A 20,230-nucleotide genomic window follows, 5' to 3' on the forward strand; every position below is an offset into this window, starting at 1 on the left:
ATATATTTGTTATTACTTTGAATATATTCTCTAGTCCACAGCTGTGGTGATGGCAGATACTGCAGATGATTGCATCCTGTTTTCCTTTTTAAATTCAGCGTTGTGAGTGAGGTAATGGGAACCAAGTTGTGTTTGGGGATCTTGTTAGTAAGAGTGCTGGCTTTTTCTGTGAGCACTTTTGAGTTCCTGATAACAATTTGTGTGACAGCACTAATGGAAAGCAGTATGTGGCCCCAATTTATTTATTTTTTTATGAATGCATTTTAAAAATTTGCATTTTCTTTTGCCAGTAAGAATTGTTCCTGGTCATGTAAGGCTGTGTCATCTATTCATATTTACATCCGTTGTGCCGGTCGCGTATTCTTTGTTCCCCATGCTCGCACGAATATAATTACAGATCTCTCACCCTCCTTTTCCATGGTAATGTGAGCATGTTCATGAAAACTGAAAAATCATGCCATCCCCATCTAGGGGATGGCATGAGACTTTAAGAGCTCAGGACTTGAACAGAAAGCTCTTGTTAAAGATAAAAGCGCTGCAGAAGACTTTCCATTGAAACTTGTTGCTGGGGAAGCGAGTAGTATTTTTGTTTAGAGAGTTGTAGAAAACGGGGCAGTGGAGGTTGTGCTTTAGTTAGAATATGATTATATAAGTCTGTAATCACTGTCCAGCCTCCTGTTCCACCCCACCAGAGGCTTTTTATTTAGTCCCCAGCTCCAGTGGGAATCCTAGTCACTCAGCTAATGCACTAATGTGTGCTACGTGTGTGCCGGTGCTCCAAATTTAAAGAGCTCCTTTTCCATGGTAATGTGAGCATGTTCATGAAAACTGAAAAAAATAACGAAAAAATATTTTTTTTCTCCAATCATCTAGGGGATGGCATGAGACTTTAAGAGCTCAGGACTTGAACAGAAAGCTCTTGTTAAAGATAAAAGCGCTGCAGAAGACTTTCCATTGAAACTTGTTGCTGGGGAAGCGAGTAGTATTTTTGTTTAGAGAGTTGTAGAAAACGGGGCAGTGGAGGTTGTGCTTTAGTTAGAATATGATTATATAAGTCTGTAATCACTGTCCAGCCTCCTGTTCCACCCCACCAGAGGCTTTTTATTTAGTCCCCAGCTCCAGTGGGAATCCTAGTCACTCAGCTAATGCACTAATGTGTGCTACGTGTGTGCCGGTGCTCCAAATTTAAAGAGCAAATTCAGTTTATGAGGCCGAATAATTTAATTCTTAGTGAGAACTTGCCAGAAAGGTTTGTCCCAATTAGGGCAGTCTGATTTGTATTTTTTTTAATCAGACTTTGAGCATGTCCTAACCAGGTGTGACGCAGAAATATTGTGAAATATTATTACATAATAAAAAACATAACATTTCTATTTTAATATTTTTTCAAATGTAATGTATTCCTATGATGGCAAAGCTGAATTTTCAGCAGCCATTACTCCAGTCATTCAGAAGTTATTGTAATATTCTGATTTGGTGCTTGAGAAACATTTCTTATTAATGTTGAAAACAGTTGTATATATTTAAAGAAAAATATGTATTTTCAGGTTATCAGGTTATCATGCTCTTTTTCTGTTGAGCTTTGATGTGCTGATTGCAGTATCACATATTCCACTGGCCTCCTCATTCGAGTTTTTTAGGGCTATTGATGTTGCAGAAAGCATTGCTCAGCAAAGTTCTGAAAGGTTGTGAACCTTTTACAGAATTAGAGGAATGTTTCATAGCCCATACGCCACCAGCCAAAGCTGTAAAATCTCTCCTGCTCGCTCAGACCGGGCCGGTCTGTAGATTACAATGCCGGCTGTTCTGACTCTCAGACTACAAGTACGTTTTTTTATATTTAAAGAATTGCCACTGACGATTCAAACGCGAGTTTTGAGCAGTTTAGAGTAGCGCATGATCATGATGGAGATGACAGACTTCACCAGGTGAGCGTAAATCACTCTCTTCCCTGCTCAAATGCCTGTCAAAGACCACACAAACGCGCACATCTCTTTTAGACTCAACTCAATAGACCTCTCTGGCCATGCACTACTGCTCTGATTTCACTGCGTCCCGGCTCAGTGCTTCAGCTTTATATTGGTCTGTATGGCAGTTTGCATTGGCAATAAAATGTGCACAAGCCTTTTTAGAGGGAAATCTTTTCCAATACTGAAAGAGAGAGTGGTGAAATCAGTTTTTGTATTTTTTTTTTTTTTGGAATAAAGCACTTGGTTCTATCACGTGGAACCTTTTTCCTTTCTCAGTGGAAGCAAATGAGCTGTGGAATTTTTTTGTATTTTTTGGTGGGCTTTTTACCTGCCTCATTTGCCTGCCTCATTGTCTTTCCATCATACGTGATCCCAAAAGAAAGGGTTTGAAAGGGAAAGAAATCTTTTAACCTCTTGATTTGATTTAAAAACAGCAAAGGGCAGAAGCTTCTAGCGCAAGAAAAGGTCACCTGAATTCCTTCCCTGTATTCTGACAGAATCGGGGAAAGGGCCGTTTTTAGGTGTGACAGCATTCATGGGTCGCACACCTGAGAGTGACTGCCATCTGCTCTCCCAGAGGACACAGTGTGTGTGTGTGTGTGTGTGAGAGAGAGAGACAGAGATTGAAAATGTCTTGGTCTATCGCTTCTCCCTGCCTATGCTAACCAGGACCCCTTTTTAAAGTGGATCATGCTGAGGACACCGTTTGCCAATATTGCACACAAAGTAATGACTGTAGGATGGCTGTCTTATCTCAAGAATAGGGGAAAAGCAGCTTTGTTTGCTGCTTCCTCCTGTTCAGGAGCAAGTCTCCATTCCTCCCCAGTGCAGTGAACACATTTGTCCACCAAAATTGAGATTTCTTTAAAAAAAATAAAATAAAAGGGTAAACTTACACAACACTTATATTACTATTAATATATATAAAAAATTATACATGGGTAAATACACACACACACACCTGGTTTGCTATCCTTGTGGGGACTCTCCATAGGCGTAATGGTTTTTATACCATATAAACTATATTTTCTTTCCCCATACCCTAATCTACCCCACACAGAAAACTTTCTGCATTTTTACAAAAAAAAAAAAAATCATTCTGTATGATTTATAAGCTTGTTTCACCATGGTGACCTCAATTTAACTGATAAACTGACTGTTTTCTATTGTGCTCTTGCATTATCAGCACGTTTTTCCTGTTGAACACTGTAAAGCTGCTTTGACACAATCTGTATTTTATAAAGAGCTATATAAATAAAGGTGACTTGACTTGTCTTAGGTCCCCATGGTGACACGAGTCCTCATGAGTCTGTGTGCATTCAGGTTTAAGTCCCCACCAGGATAGAAAAACAAGACCACAGACACGTATGGGAACAAAACGGAATGGAGCTAGATGAACAGGTGTTTATTGTTGGTTCTCAAAGGTTTTCTGTGCCACAACACACAGGCTTAACTAATCAAGTGTTATTCATTAAAATCATATATTTATTATGTTCATTAAAATGTTCATCAACTGTTTTCATTTGTGCCCTAAACATGATGTGTCTGTTGGCTGTTTTGTGTTTTAGGCTTGAGAATGATTTTGTTTCTGTTGAAGGTGACACTAATACCTCTTGTTGAAGACCCCCAGAAATCTGTCATTGTCTCGCATTAAAAGCAACAAGGCTGCAGTACATCTGTAGTGTGGTTGCACAGATTTGGTGGCATTTGCGTGAAAAATGGCAATTGGTGCTGATGTGTCACCTGCAGAATTGTGCTGAGTGAAGGTCTCGGCAAGTTAATTCAATCCACGCCCAAATTATTGCCCCTCGACCTTGAATGGGTACACAGTCCCATGAAGGTTAATGCTATAAAGAGGAAATTGATTTCGGGAGCCTTTATCTGGCCTCAATATCTGCAGAGAAGCGGCTTGCCACTGATTCTGCTTATGTCCCTTTCTGCTCATGAATAAAGCATGCGTCGCCGGGATTCGTGTCACATATTTTGGAGACACCTGTCTGTGCATGCTGTGGTCCAGTGCTTGAGCAGTTATATTGACACACACAAAATTGCACTACCCCCATCTGGAACCAGTATCAGTGGCTAATTCATGGGCACTCAGTCAGATTTGCATATCTGAGTGTGGGATTGTCAAGTGAGATGAAGTCACACTTGCTCTACAGTCACCTTGTAGTGGCCACACTCTCACCTAGGGCGGGTTATGGGTGGGCCACCACCAAAGCGACATCAAAATAACCCGTCCTTTGTGTTTCAGAATGATAGAGAGTTGGTTGCTCTTTGTGGGGTGCATTTTCTTTTTGTCTCTGGTGAATTCCTGTGACTGTTTTGATGGATGCAGTGCTGCCAGGAGGACCCTGCCTGAACGGCACAGAAAGAGAGAGAGAGTACTAGGGAGGGGTGAGTGTAGAGGAAGAGCAAAAAACACAAAATTCCATCTGTGTGGGTTGGATTGTTCAGTTTAGCCTGAAGAGAGCAGCTTTGAATCCAGGTTGCGCCACTTGCCAACTGGGCCCCTCAGTCCCTTGTGGGCACACAGAACTGGCAAATGACTGGCTGGATCGTAACCGGTGAGCTGCAGGGGGGTGTGCTGAGATGGGACGCTGGGATGGATGAGGCCAGAACTATTAAATGAACTGAAGTGGCAGTGACCCCAGGAAGCTGACCAGACATCACAGAAGAGGGTGGGAGCTGCTGCTAGCTCACGCCATCTGTCTGTCTATGCGTATCTCGTTCATTCGTACCCCCCACAAAGTCTTCAAGCTACTAGTGAATGGAAGCGTGTTGGAGAGGGATGTTCCTCCTTAATGAGATTAATCAATTGGAAGCAAATTTATCTAGTCTTGCCCAAAAAGCCTTGTTCACGCTGCGCTGTGTTCCTGTGAGTGTGAGGCTGTGAAACGGAAGAGCCTGTTTTTTCATCAACCTTGTCAGTGTGACCAGCCATTCTTATCTGTTGAATGTGTTGACATCTTGACATGTATCATCCATGCTCACACATACTCACTAGCACGTCACACGAGACTGCACACAGAACAGTAACTGTGAATGAAACTGCTGTTTTTGTTTCCCAGGGGGAAAGGACCACTCAAAAACACCTCTGATGTGATTAGTGCTGCAAAGAAGATTGCCGAAGCCGGATCAAGAATGGACAAGCTGGGCCGCGCTATTGCGGATCAAGTAAGTTGAACTCACAACTCTGTTTTGCAGGAAAAAACATATTTTCTGTTGGTGAATTATCCATGCACTTGTGTTTCATTTAAAGATCTTAATCCTTATGAAGCACTCCAGTGAAACGCAACAGTGCATGATTTATCTCTCAGCCAACTCCTATCCCTGGCTTTTTCACAGCACCTGTTGAAAATTGCGACAGAGACCATGATGCAAAAGACAGCACTATGGGTCCGTAAATCCAGTCCCCATAGTCTGACACTTATTTTTCTGGAAAGCGCTTCTTCTTGTAGCTGAGTGACAATGACAGGTTCACAGGCTTCGTGAAAATAATACAGGAACATTTCCAGTAAACATCAAACCAGTGTATGTGCTGCAAGGGTTCTTTCAGATTTTTCTTGTCTTCTCAATAGCGCTGTTGAACGAGATATTGTGAGCTCAGGAAGGGGGTTTTGCATGGCAGAGTCATCACTCATCACTCCACGAAGGCCTCTCCTCTCAGTTTGTCATTTAATTAAAAGAGTGCGTCATGCTGTGCTAACATCATGCAGCATGCAGACTACCAGTTTGATGTGTCAATAGCACTCATAGTGTGTTTTTAAAGAACTACAAGACATTTTTCCACTTTGAACTACATTAAAGGGATACTCCACCCCAAAATGAAAATTTTGTCATTAATCATTTACCCCCATGTCATTCCAAACCCCTAAAAGCTTTGTTCGTCTTCGGAACACTATTTTAGATATTTTGGATGAAAACCGGGGGGCTTGTGACTGTCCGATTGACTGCCAAGTAAATTACACTTGTCAAGGTCCAGAAAAGTATGAAAGACATCGTCAGAATAGTCCATCTGCCATCAGTGGTTCAACCGTAACGTTATGAAGCGACGAGAATACGGGTTTGGAATGCCATGGGGGTAAGTGATTAATGACAATTTTCATTTTGGGGTGGAGTATCCCTTTAAGCTAAAGGGTTAGCAGCAAGAACTTGTGAAGCTCAGGGCCACGCTAGATGTTAATTTCCCGAGTTCATGCATTTGCAAGCACATTTTGCACATGCAGCACAGTGCAGCACCCAGGGAGGGAATGTAAAGATACGTGGCACTGTCCTGTTTGCTGCATGGTAATGACTGTTAATTAGCCATGCCTGTGAACATCTGCAGTATGCTTTCAAAAAGATTCCTTTAACATAAACTTGCATAATAAGCAGCCTTCATGCAAACCAAAGCTCTGCACTTTTGATATTTTATTTAGGTTGCACTTTGATCCGACGTGAAGCAGCTCCACTTTTCAAGTCTGTAGTAATGCTACCTGCGCTGACCCAATTGGAGAGGAATACTAAATGTCCAGTTCAGAGACGGTGAAAGCTTTCATAGACCGCCACGTCCTGCCATGTCTTTGATGTTGCTTATTCAGTGCCGTGAATACAATGATATCCCCTGCAGAAAACAGATGGGTACTGTGCAGGTGCTTGTGCGTGTGTCTGTGGATGTGTTTGCTTATCTGCACACACTGACACATAAATGAAAATGCATTGTTTTCTTAACTGTGTCCATTATATTGAACCCACCAATTTTTTTGAGAAATGGTATTGGTTTGCATGTAGGACACATTTAAAATGAACTTTGCCACACGTGCCAATGACAGGTGTGATGAGAATTCACTGGTCATAATTTACAAATTTTTGTATTATTCTTACTATTGTTTTGTGTGTGTGTTTTGTTGATTTGTTTTTTACAGTTTAATTAAATATACCATTTAATAATTTAATATTGGAGTTAGTAAAAAAAAATAAAAGAATAAATTGTATTACTGCTGCTACTACTACTACTAATACATAGTTTTTAACAGTTTTTATTATACAATGTTATATTTTAATATTTTAATATATAATTTATTAATAGTTATTAAACTATTATTATTAAATCTCAATTTAGATTTGTATTGCATATTTGTGAAATAAGCTAGTCTTCATCTCTCTACACCTCGCAAACAGACAGTACTTGGCTAAATTAATTTTGTATGCTGTGTGAGTGTAAGTAGGGATTGCTGTGTGCATTATTAACAAGTGCATTGGTTGTGGGAATAAATGTGTCTGTCCGAGTATGACCCCCTGCTTTTAAACAGGTGTGAGCAACTCCAGACATTCAGCCCAGCCCAGCTCAGCTCAGTCCAGAATGTTCTCCCTTCTTCTTGTCCTGCCTACAAATAGAAGAATTGAGGGCAATAGGTGAAGAAAAAGTGAAAGGAATGAGGGATGGGAAGCCCCAAGTGAGACCTAAATCCATTAAGTGTGATTCGTCTTGAATTAGCAGTGTAATTACCAGGTGGCAGCTTTCTTTTTCTATATATATGCCAAACTATATTTAGACTACTCATACCTTCTTGTGCAGACGAGGCTGCCAGAGGCTAACTGCCGAAAAATGAACAAAGGGAAGCAGTTCCTTATACAGAAGGATGAATCATCAGATTCAGAGGAGCCTGCGGAGGGATGGAAAGCAAATAATCATGGCACTCCTCCCCCTACTCTCTGTCCTCCTTGCTCTCTTTGTCATATCAAATCCCTGCCACAGAATACACAGCGGTGGGCTATAGCATCACTCCTGACTGCTTGTCTAGTTTGTCATGTCATGTACTTTTGTTACTTCTGAGATTGCCAACAGACACCACAACAGAGCCGCCATGGCCAAAAATATCAGTGAAAGTTGAACATGCCAAAAAAAACATTCTTCAGAAACCTGGTACAGATAAGATGTTGCAGAGTGGGGAAAGTAAGTTTTGCAAAAAAATTAAAAATAAAACAATGATGAAAGCATGATTTGTATTGCATAACACTTAAGCCGGCACAAATACATCCTAGCAGCAAGCTTGGCTACTTAAACCTAACTAATCAAAATGAGGATATGACAAAACATACTCCTCTGCATCTGGAGGCCAACCAAGGATGCAAACGACAGTGGTACCCAAGCGGATAGCATGGATGATCGTTGATGATTACTGAGAGGCCTTTTCAGCGGGTGGTGCGTCTTGTCTGAGAATCAGGCCTTCTGAATCCATCTCATAACATCTAGCTGTTGTATGAAGATGTTTTTGGATCGTTGTAGAGTGCTGCCAGAAATGTTCGGGCAGATTTAATATGAGTTATCAGTTAAATGGCTGTAACAGAGCTCAATTAAATTTTAAAGAAATTAGTATAGTGCATAGATGAGGAGAATGCAGGATTTAGGTCATTGCCACAAAGGTCTGCACTGCAGTTTATTAAGAATTTACGAGCAGATTCTGCAGGGGCAACTTCTGAGGATGTCATCTGAGCACAGTGCTGAGCAAATAATGCAGTGTAATTGAGATTTATAATGCAAGTGTGTAAGCCACCACACTGTCAATAAATATTGTGCCCTACATGCATGCAAATTAAGGCATGAAACTGGCACACACGGACACGATCGCACAAGTCAAGTCAAGTCAAGTTTATTTGTACAGCGCTTTTCACGATACAAATCATTGCAAAGCAACTTTACAGCAAATTAAGTTTCTACAATATTTAGTGGTAGCTTATCAGTGGTGACTGTCAATCTAGCACAACACTAGGTTTGCATATTTAGTGAGGCAGACCTCCGGGCGGCAGCACGTGCTTTATGCCAGTGATGTATACCGACATACATAGTTTTCCTATTTACATTCAATCAGGGAAGATTTATGGTGATCCATAGGCACCACCACAGGTTGGATTAATCCCAGTTCTGGCCTCTGACTGCTTAACGGTGACAGGCCTGTAAATTTCCTTCTGTACAGTAGAAGAGCAAAAAAATCAAGACACGATCCCTCAAATTCTCAGCTCAGCACTTCAAGGGTTGGTACCTTACACGATGCCCACTAGCTTGGTTGAGACTCTTGATTTTGTGGCATAACGGCGGACTATTAGCAGTGTTTGCAATGTTTGTTTGAACTGGGTAATTAAATCATATTTTAGACATGAAGTATGAATTGCCTTGCAGATTTATTCATTCAGAGGTATTAAGACCTTCAGCCAGATTTCTCATTTTACTCAATTACAAATGTTTTTCTCAGTTTTATTTATTTATTTATTTACTTTTAAGGAAATGTTCCTAAAGTGTGCTATTTTTAAGTATTCAGTTTCTATGTTGTAGCAGCTCTAAATTTACACAGTTGGAAAAGCAATTGAATTAATGACACGATTGGTTTCTACATGTGAATCATTAAGGTAGCTACTACATTTCCTTAAATCCCCAAAGGTAGATATTATTATTTAGATAGTGAAACAAGGCTTCCCACAGTCATGTAAATACCAAAATTAGTGGGGTTTTTAACATTTTTTTTTTAGACTTTGAAAACTCATGGAAATGACCTTTTTTCTGTAAATATTTATCTGCTCTTGTGTAGAATTAAACTTGATTGTAAGCCATAGTGTTTGGTTTTTTAACAAATTGCTCAGTCATTTCTCTTCAGTGAATTAGTTAGAATAGTTCACAAATCAGTTTGTGATTCTTTAGCAAATTGGTCTGAATTGAAAATCTTTTTTAAAATCCTTATTCTGTGATCTCAGAGGTCATGGAGAGCTCATTGGTTATATATAAAAAAGGAATCCTGTGAATCTGAAGGATTGCTGTGAAAAAAACTGAAGGTAGTATAGGAGGGAGAAACAAATCCATAAGTTAAAGAGTTCAAAACTCTATTCGAGGATCCCAGTGGGCACTGTTGGTTCAGTTGTGTGAAAGTTTATGCAACATCAAACCAACCAGACATCTAGGAAAAGTTGTCCATCACACTCTGCTGTGAAAACAAGAACTTTCAGTCTGCTGAAAAAGACTTGGAAGAAAGTTCATCTTTCAAGCAGGACAGTGACCGAAAAGGCCAAATAAATAGAACAAAAAAGCCCTGCAGTGCCTTGGATATTGTTTTGATCTCAGTCCAGTTCCATGGCACCATTTAACAATTGTAGTGTGTAGGCGGAATCCAGCTAACCTGAAGCTGATCGGTTTGTCAGGTCTGAATCTTTTTCATCCATAATGTTACATTTAGTCAAATGAAATTCAGTACAAATATCACAGCACTAAATTTCAATGTAACATTTGTAATTTGGTGAAATAAGAAAATTGTTTAACGGTCTCAGTATAAACTGTGTGAAATAGGTGCTTGGTAATAGGCTTTGGAGCAGGCAGTCCTATTAATAACCGTTAGGGAAGTGGTTGTCTCTATTTGGCAGGCATGTTGGTGGCTTTTGCCATGTCATGCTGTGGCTATTCAGTTGCCTCAGTGATGCACATATAAGGCACATGATTCATATCTGATATTTTATCAGAAAACATAAATTTGAGTTGTTGATCTAAGAATGTTTTTGTCCTCTGTCATGATTGAGCTTATAACTCTTCTCTCTGATCCTAGATCAGGACTTTATTAGACTGAGATAGAATTGGCACTTGCAAATATTAGTCTTTTATTTTTTTTCCTTTGGGTAATTGGTTGGATAGGAGCAAGATCATCAATCTGTTTCAAATGCCACTTGATTGATTATCATGGTCCATGATGGCTTTATATTTAGCCGTTTTAAAAAACAAGTGCACCGCCAGACCATTTAAACGCAATATCAAACACATTAGCCACATGAAGGGACGTTCTTTTCTTTAAGTGCATTAGTTCTCTCTATTAAAGAAACTACAGATTAATCTTTTATCTTGGTAAAAAATGACTTTGATATTAACAGGTGCTTTTAAAATGAAACTTCGATTGGCTTTGGTGCTTTGCCGTTTCCAGTTTGTATGCTGAATACTGATGACTGAGTGGGCTGAATTCCCTGGCCTTCTACTTTCACCTCTGTAGAAAGATGAATAACGTAAATGTTTGTATTTTTGAATCTGAGCAGGATATCAGTTTTATTGCTGTTGTATCCACCGTTTCCCCCAGATCTGTATTTCAGCATGGAGCTTGCACAGCTAGTAAAAACAATCTAGAATGAGTTCACACCTGAGAGATGCTGGGAGATCAGGTTTGCAGTCCAGAAACTTTTCTTCGAAAGGTCACAGTCAGTACGTCAAATCTCTACCTGTGCTGTTCTCAAACTCTCTCTAGCAGATGTTTATAGAAGATGAAGTTTGCTTACTGCAGACAGTTTTCTTTTTTATGAAGATTCAGGTCTTCCTGGCGGATGTGTTTTTCTGTGCCTGTTTTTACGCTTCTGGAGATTTACTTATATTTCTTCTTCTTTTTTCTTTTTTTTTTGCTTTCACTTGGCACCTTTTTTCCTTTTGAGATGTTTTTTAACCTCTGGAGATTGTTAGATTTCTTGCAGCCCACTTGGAACATTTTTCTTTTCCCCTTTGTTCCTATTTGAATTTTTTCTTTTAAAACCTCCAGATATTGATTTATTGATTAATTTTTAAGGTTTAGTCAAGGTAGCGGTCTTCAATCTGACAACTTATTTTTATGGTAGGTGTTACTTTTGGAAGTGCAAAATTAAGCCATTTAGGAGTGCTTGTGTTAAATGTGATTAGCGTGTCCCTCTCCCCTAGCTAAGAGTTAAGTAGATGATCTTTAAATTTCAGATGCTGGCTTTATGTCTGTCAGTATGCAAAACAATCGGTAACTCTTTCTGTGGTTTGGGACACCACATATAAACACCAGGTAATCATATCTATGGAAATTCTCTTGTAGAAGACCTATGGGGGGGCAGAACGATTTCATCACTGCTCTAATCACCTCCATATGTCATCTGCTCTGTTTAGTAGAGAGAAAACGTATCAATATCTCTTCGGACTTTAGTGGGCATAACCCACAAAAGAATGCATTACCCAAGAAGCTCCATTATAATTAGGGCTGCTCTATATTAAAATGCTACTATGTCAGTGAATACAGGAAACTGGCATTTCTCCTCACTGTTGTGTTGAGAAAGGTCAGAACCCTTCTCGTGCTGTTCTACTGCCACTGCCCGTTTAGAATGGAATTCAGCGGGCTGGATGACATTTTCTGTGATGCGGCCTGACCTTCCTACTCACTTTTGTAGCAGGATATTTTTAACGTTTAGGTGTGAAATCCGTTATATTTTCCAACACCTGCATTCTCATCCGCTCATCAGTCCAGATAGTGGCTGCCCCCTTGTTTTCATTCTTTTGAACGATTTTCTCGGTGTAGTTCAGTGTTTTTTTTTTATTCGCTCATGGTTTCGCACTCCACTACAGCCTCCATGGCAGAGGACAATACTGTATTTACACAATAATGTACACATTTGTGACCCGTGCTGGCAAAATGAGTCGGAATGCGTACGTGGTAATTTTGAGACGCACTCAAAAAAGTGAAAAATTTGAGATTTTCACAAAAATGAGTTAATTAAACATTCATCTAGCGATCCCAATGCTCTAAATAGCAATTAAACAGCTAAAATTATCGTTATTTGTACATTTTTTGAGAGAAGTAGCTCTCAGACATCTGATGTGTAACATTATATTAGATCCGTGCATTACAGTAGGTCTTAAAGGGGTGGTTGATTATGATTTCACTTTTTGAACTTTAGTTAGTGTGTAATGTTGCTGTTAGAGCATAAACAACATCTGCGAAGTTACGACGCTCCGAGTTCAATGCAAAGGGAGATATTTTCTTTCAAAGAAATCGCTGTTTAAGGACTACAAAAAAAACGTCTGGTAGGGACTACAATGAGCTTCTTCCTGGGTTTGTGACATCACTAACCCCGATGTTTACATATACCCCGCCCCCGGGAACTTGCAACTACCCGTAATGGTAAGAGAGCGTGATGTTTCCGGACAACGTGCACTAGGCGGTTAGCGAATCACAAACACACTGAGCCCGCTGACCAATCAGAGCCCATTGCGTATTTCTGAGGGAGGGGCTTCATAGAACCAAGAACTCAACAGACCGCTTTAACGAGAATGGAAACAGCGGTGTAGAATAAAGGTAAAATATGTGAAAATAATGTGTTTTTTTTTTTAATTAAGCATGAACACGTTACACTGCACCCCATAAACACAATCAAGCTTTTGAAAAAAGCTGATCAACCACCCCTTTAATATATAGGCCGTCTGTCTCATTAATGTTAATCTAACAAAAGAAAAGGGGGAATGCTGCTCTTGATTGAACTGCTTTTGTAGTTTTAATAATCAATTTATTTGTAATGAACACTAAAGGGATTTTTACATTTGATTATTTCTTTCTTTGAATGCTTTTATTTAGATGTAAAATGAAAAAAGTTATGCATTATTTTTGTTTTTTTTCATATTTGTTCTACTATTTTTTAGTTTTTTTTTGCATATGTTCTTATTTATAATAACAAAGATAAAAGAATAAATAGCAATATTGTGATTATTAATATAGTAATTATTTTTAAAGGGGTCATATGATGCTGCTAAAAAGAACATTATTTTGTGTATTTGGTGTAATGAAATGTGTTTATGCGGTTTAAAGTAAAAAAAACCACATTATTTTCCACATACTGTACATTATTGTTTCTCCTCTATGCCCCGCCTTTCTGAAACGCGTCGATTTTTACAAAACTAATCGGTCTGAAAAGCGAGGTGTGCTCTGATTAGCCAGCTATCCAGTGCGTTGTGATTGACCGAATACCTCAAGCGTGTGACGGAAATGTTACGCCCCTCACCATACTATTGATGCCGTGTCCCGGCCGGAGCGACGAGACAAAAACAATAAAACCCATTATAAACGAGGCATTCGTTGCATGGCGTGTTAGAACGAGCTGTTTTAGGTAGGAGTGGTTAACTCTTAATTTTTATAAAGCTCTTTGGATTTGAGACTTTAGTCTTTGCAACTTTACAGATCTTCTTTATGCACCAAGAGCTTGTAACACTCCAAAGAGAAAGGAAAAATTGAAATAGCATCATATGACCCCTTTAAGTAAAGAACTGGAGGAAAAGATGCAACGTTGCTCTGTGCTTTGGAACCTTCAGAAAACTTTAACTCGATTTTTCTCAAAATTGACTTTGCTGACTCTATCGACTTGGATAGATAAACGGGTGTAGCTCAGTCATTTTTTGTCCGATTCCAACAAATCATACATCATTCTGAAGGCCATTTACAGGATGAAAATAAAAATATTAAATTTTTGAAAAATTTCTCATTTTGACTCATTTTGCCAGCACAGGTCACATTTGCAGAGAGAGAGAGGAAACAGCGTTTTCTGTATTTTTCAGCATTGCAGTTTTCATGAATATGCAGAGTAGCAGTTGCTCACTATGGCAGTACAGATTTTACTAAAAGGCATAGTTCACCCAAAAATGAAAACCATAATTTACTCATTTACTCGCTCATCTTTTTTTTTTTGTATAGCTTCATAAATTCTGTAGCATGCATCTGAGTTAGTTCATTAGCTTTAGTTCACCTCTTTTCATGATGCACGTGATAGAAACATAATGGTGACACCTTTTCTATCACCTTGTGTAACTGAGGTGCTAAAAGTGCCTCGTTTTAACACTTAATTAAAGACTCATTGTCATCTTAGAAAAGCAGCGCACTTTACTTTTGAAAACCACATGCATTATTAGCCGGCATATACGAGCAAAAGATTTTTCTTTCACTGATTCCTGTAAAAAGGAAAACCAAAAGTCCTCTAAGAACTTGTAAAACGTGTATTTCTTAGTGTATTTTAATTGTTCTTCGGTCTCTTTAAAGTACTTTTTTTTTTTTTTTACAAATAATTGCCAAGAAACGCCTGCTGCACAGAATCCAAAGTCCACGACCAGGCAAGGTAATATCCTTTAAGTGCGTGCATGTACATTACTTAAAAGGTTGAAGTGGGGCTGAAGTTGAACGTAAGGTTACACTATGTACTCTAGGGTTATATGAGTTTCCTAAGGAGAACACTCTTCTCAGAAGTTGCTTATTTTAAATTGAGTGATGGGTGAATGCAGAATAAGCTCTTGGTCCTGCCTGATAGGGGACTTACTGGACACTCCACTTCTCCCAAAAAAATAAAATAAAATGCTGTTTTAGCGTATCCCTTCACCGCAAAGTGCCCCCTAAATCAATAGGGTTGGGTACCGAAACCGGTACCTATGTACTAGAACCAAATCAGAACGCAGATTTCGGTGCTTCGTTTCGGTGCCATTTAAATGCTTGAGCGATCGATTGAAATATTTGTTCTCCGAAACGGACGTAAGGATCACCGACACCGCACGTGAAAAATAATTTCTCGACTGGGAAAATTCACGAACGCAAGTCAGAAAGCTCTAATAATACAAATCCAACACATCTTTGTAGTAACGCGAGTGTCCATGTTGTTTTTACATTCCGACTTAAAAGCACAACTTGGGAAATGAGAGCATCCAAGGAGCGCGTGAATGCAGCAATTACACTTGCTCTGATGGCAGCAGGTAGATACCGTTAGCTAGCTAAGCTAAACATTCTTAAATTAAAATGCCTAAAGCTAAACGTCCCTTGTAATGACTTGCAATGAGAAGCGTTTCTAAACCTGTTGTCCAGCAAAAGAGAACACTACGTTTTTACTCCACAACTGCTTCCTTTTGTGATCTGATGTGGCTTCTTGTCACAGAATGAGGCAGAAAATATGTTCTATACTGTAAAAAGCATATGGTAAAAAGCCTGTCGATTAGCAATGGATTATAAATATACTTAATTATGATGAAAATACCAAAGATGGCTTGAATAACACCGATAAAACTATACATTGTCGCAGTCGAGTGTTTATTGTCTTTGTTTTATCATTCAAAACGTTTATATCTTCTGTTTACTCAGTTACAGCGATAGCAATGCCTTTGTCCATATTAGCAAAGAGTATATTTTCCAGCTATTTACCACCATTATTTTGATTTGAAATCCGAACGTTACAAAAAATTATTTTTTTAAAGCAGATTGTTTTTACACAGTAGCTCATACAATCTTTCATAGACATACGTTTAAGCGCAATATAGCGTATTAAAATGACTTCTGTATATATGTATTATTAAGATACTCAAGCAAGTGGCAAAACGTAAACACAGCCGGCAGTCTACATTTCTTACGTTAAAAGGTAGTAGGCTATTACAAACATTTTAAAATAAAACTTACCATTGACAGAAACAGCCGTCTCGTTCCTTTTCTTTTGCATTACATCCTTATTACAATCCTGCTGGTCATAAATAAGTTTTTCTAACTCCACGAGTGCCATCTATGTTGCCGTAGCGTAGCTATTTATTTAAAAGGGTATTTTTTCCTTGCTTTACCCCCATTGCTAAAAAGCCGTGTTAACTGCAAAAATAATAATAATAATAATTTTTAAAAAAAACAGTCTTTAGGCCTACTTATTTGCATTTATGGTGTAATTAATACATTTCCATGCTCATTTTACAATCCATGTTCATTTTTACCGTTTTTACCGTCACTTCAGCGTGTGCAGCACAACAAAAATAGACAAAACAAGAATAAAAAAGTAATACGTTTACATTCGTATGTATTTTTACATGTATTGTATTTATTTTTAATATCAATGCTGTTTAAGCCAATATATCCCCATCCCCTGACCATTATAATGTGACAAATTCATTAAAGAATACCTTAATTAATTCTGACATAGCCTAATAATCCACCACGGCCCTTTTTTTAATTGATTTTTTCCCTCTGTAAAATTAGGTGTCGGCAACAGCTATAACAATGTTGATCATTGATAGCTCATTTAAAGGTAATGTCACCACCAATAAATTAGACTAATTTGGACAGTCACGCTAAATAGAGTCGAGGAGTCGATTCCATCGACTCCAATAGTTGGAGTCGGAGTCGACTCCGAAAAACCTGGAATCGAACACCCCTAGTATAGGGATTTCCTGAGTCCTATTCCTTCTGTGATGCACATGTGGAGTTTCTGCGCGAGGGCACCCTCTGGCGTCCAGTATGCATGAAACAGACATTAAATATGTTTATAGCGCTCAATAATGGCCAATCCATCCTATTTTGGGTATTTTTTTTTTTTTTTAAGTATCGGTTCAGGCACCGGTACCGTTTTAAAAGTATCGATTTGGCACCGGTACCGTAAAAAACCCAAACGATACCCAACCCTACAAATCAACTACATCGGCAGAACTGCATGTGATCTGCATGCATCCCTTGCAGGTGGAGGAAGAAAATGTTTCAAGAAGGCAGGGAGGACTTTTATTTGATGTGCATCATGTATTCACATGCGTCTAGGTCAAGGCAGGCTGCATTTCCTGTTCAACTTGGATGAATTCTGCAGCTGAGCCTGCACAAGTGATGCTTTCAAAGGGCCAATTCGAGCTGTCTCAAACAGGAGTCGAGCCTCTAATTGGTATGCTTGGCAGGTTTCATTTTAGCAGGCCTGTGTTCTGATTCACCACCGCTGTCCTCTCTCTCTCTCTCTCTCTGTCTCTCACTCTCACTCTCACCCTCACCCTCACCCTCTCCCTTTCTCCGCCTCATTCTGCTGTTTGTCTCACTTCCTCTGCAGTAAGCTCTCTAGCTCTAGGGAAGAAAAGCAGCTTGGTGATTGATAAAAATTTGGAGCTTTATTAATGACTGGTGGAATAGTAAAGTAGACGAGAGGCGGCACTCTGGCTTTCTGTGCTCGAATAAGGACACTCTTGTGCCCCTGCCGCCTCTTTATGATGAGCTAGAGAGAGAGAGAGGGAATAGTTCTGCCCAGACATGCCCAAACATCCTGACTTCCCACTGGGGAGTGATGATGTACCCAGCTGGGTAATCTTTACTACAAATCCCAGAATGCTTTGAGCCAGCTGGAGTGGAAACTGCAAACGCCAAAGCAGTCAGAGCTACACAGCTGAATATTCTAGCAGCGCTGCAGGGGCTCAAAGCATAGCCAGATTTGTTGCTGGATCAACATGCAAGATGTAGGGGTGAGAAGCCCTCAAAGGCAAGAAAATTCTTGCTTTGTATTGTTGTGAATGTAATCCTCTCCTTCAACCCTTGGCACAAATGCTTTTACAGTATCCTGTAGTCATAGAGTCAGCAAATACTGTAATACTGTAGGGCAAGTAGATGCAGAGCAGACCTTTTCCCTAGGCCAAGAAAGTGCCTTTTTATAGCATATTATAGCAGGAATCGTGCACCTAAAAATGAAAATTCCTGTCATTTACTATTTTTTTTCTTTTTTTTAATTGTTAGTGTATATAAATGTATTTTTTTCCTTATTTTTGTACATTTATATATATGCATGCTTATACACACAATTTGGAACCAATTATTTTTACATTCCATGTTGTGTCTGTAGTAGCACATACATCTCACTTTACCTTTAACAAGCAAACTTCAGGGAAATGCTCTGATCAAATGGCAGCTAATTCTCACGCTGTCTTGAAAGATGAGCAGCCTGTTGGCCTTCATCACTCCATCACTCTCTTCCTGTTTCTCACCAGTTTTTTCTTGGTATCCCACTCTCTTTTCGCCCACTTGTCTCCCATCTCCCTTTGTCTTCCTGTCGCTCTCTCTTGTTTCTAACAGTCTGTGCCTGTCTATCTGCCCTTCTCTCTCAGTGGGGTGTATAGACAGACTGATGATTATTAAAGTATGGTGAAGATGGCCTGACTCAGACACTGTGTTCTGCTGTATCTTTATTTGAATCTCCCACAGGCACATCTCTGCAAGTTTGGCTTTATATTCCACTCTTATATTTTGAGTTACTGGCCTCAAACATTGAAATGGATGGATACCGGGAGCTCATTTAGCAAAATGCTCTCAGAGCCTTTTGAATTATACTTGCTTGAATATAGTTGCCTGTTTATCGTTCAGTAAATCAGCACTGTCACTCTTGTTTAATCTTCCTCAGTTATTTTAATTGAGGTATTTTGAAGAGGTGTTAGTAGGTATTGTAATCTGAAGACTCATTAAATGACCATCTTGATTTAGGCCTAATTTCTATTTCCAACAGGCATCATTTTGTCATGAGTACTTCACATTTTCTAGGTTTTCGTGCCCCATTTTTAATACATTATGGCTAACTAAGCACTGTTTTAACTTGGCTGAATAACTGAGGTCTTAAATTGAGTGCACCAGAATTTTACATAAAATCGTAATTGGTGCATTTTGTGTCGCAGAATTATGCATATGACATCTATGAGTGTCTTTCCAGCCCTAAGCAACTTAAGTGTGCATCTACAGTCTAGCTGTTGTTTAAAATAATGGAAATTTGACATTTTCTCAAATGCTTTATGGCATTTTGGGGGAGAGTTATTGAGATAAAGGCACTGTTGGGAAGCTGGCTTGGTGTAATTATGTGCAGGGACCCTCAAGTCCTGCTTTTTTAGAGCATTTCAATGCAAAGATGTGGGGCCAGACTCTTTGAACATTATCACTGTGAAGAAACTATTGTTACCTTGGAGACTGGTGAAACATTGTGATGTATTGATAATGGATGGCCAAACTATGGGGAAAAATAAGTACTGTGCTTTTTACTACACCAACAACTAAATGGAGCTAGTGATGTATTCAGACGGTTGGCCGCACTGCAGTGCAGGCTTTTTATTTTACACACATAGGAATGAGCAGGACTAGTCAACTAATTGATTAGTGAGCATGACTAATTTATTTTTTTATTCTGTGTTGGAGCCGAGGTGCTTTAAAGGGAATGAAAGATGCAAATTCAACATCTTCAGCATGCTGACAGTGTGCTGTGTGCTTTTGCATGCTAAAAAGTTTTGCGGTAACGGTCAACACGCTAAAACCCAAGAAGTTGTCTTCAGATTTACCCACTGCGACTGCATCCATCAAGTGAGCACTTTAGTAACAAGTCACATGACTACATTTCAAGAAAATTGCTATTTCTTGTGCGATTAAAAAAAGTTTTAAACTGTTTATTTATTAGAATGTGGGAGTTTTATTAAATAAGGGTTTATGTACGTATGCATACTTTATTATCTTTGAACCACAGAGTTGCATTACCATCTCTTTTGGACCCTTAATTATATAGGGTGCCCTTAACAACTCTTTCTTTTGATGTTCAGGCTCTTTACCACTTAGCACTTTACCACCCTGATACATATCTGCATAAATAGTTAAATCGGTAAATGTTGCAGTTGAAAATTAGTAATAAGCTAGCTGTTAATGCAAGATGAACTGTTGGGTGAGAAATTTGCAAATTGTGGCTCTTGA

General features: G+C 39.1%; 1 protein-coding gene across 1 annotated transcript in view; it reads left to right on the top strand.

Moving 5' to 3' along the window:
• Positions 1 to 20,230, top strand: part of LOC107749776 (catenin alpha-1-like) — a 122,593-nt gene that overhangs the window by 99,667 nt on the left and 2,696 nt on the right. Inside the window, exons 16-17 of the mRNA XM_016564951.1 lie at positions 1,894 to 1,928; positions 5,042 to 5,147. Of these exons, the coding sequence (XP_016420437.1) occupies positions 1,894 to 1,928; positions 5,042 to 5,147 (141 nt within the window). The remainder of the gene's footprint in view (positions 1 to 1,893; positions 1,929 to 5,041; positions 5,148 to 20,230) is intronic.

This window comes from Sinocyclocheilus rhinocerous, unplaced genomic scaffold (assembly GCF_001515625.1).
Source record: "Sinocyclocheilus rhinocerous isolate Xijiao unplaced genomic scaffold, SAMN03320098_v1.1 scaffold860, whole genome shotgun sequence".
Taxonomy (NCBI): Eukaryota; Metazoa; Chordata; class Actinopteri; order Cypriniformes; family Cyprinidae; genus Sinocyclocheilus; species Sinocyclocheilus rhinocerous.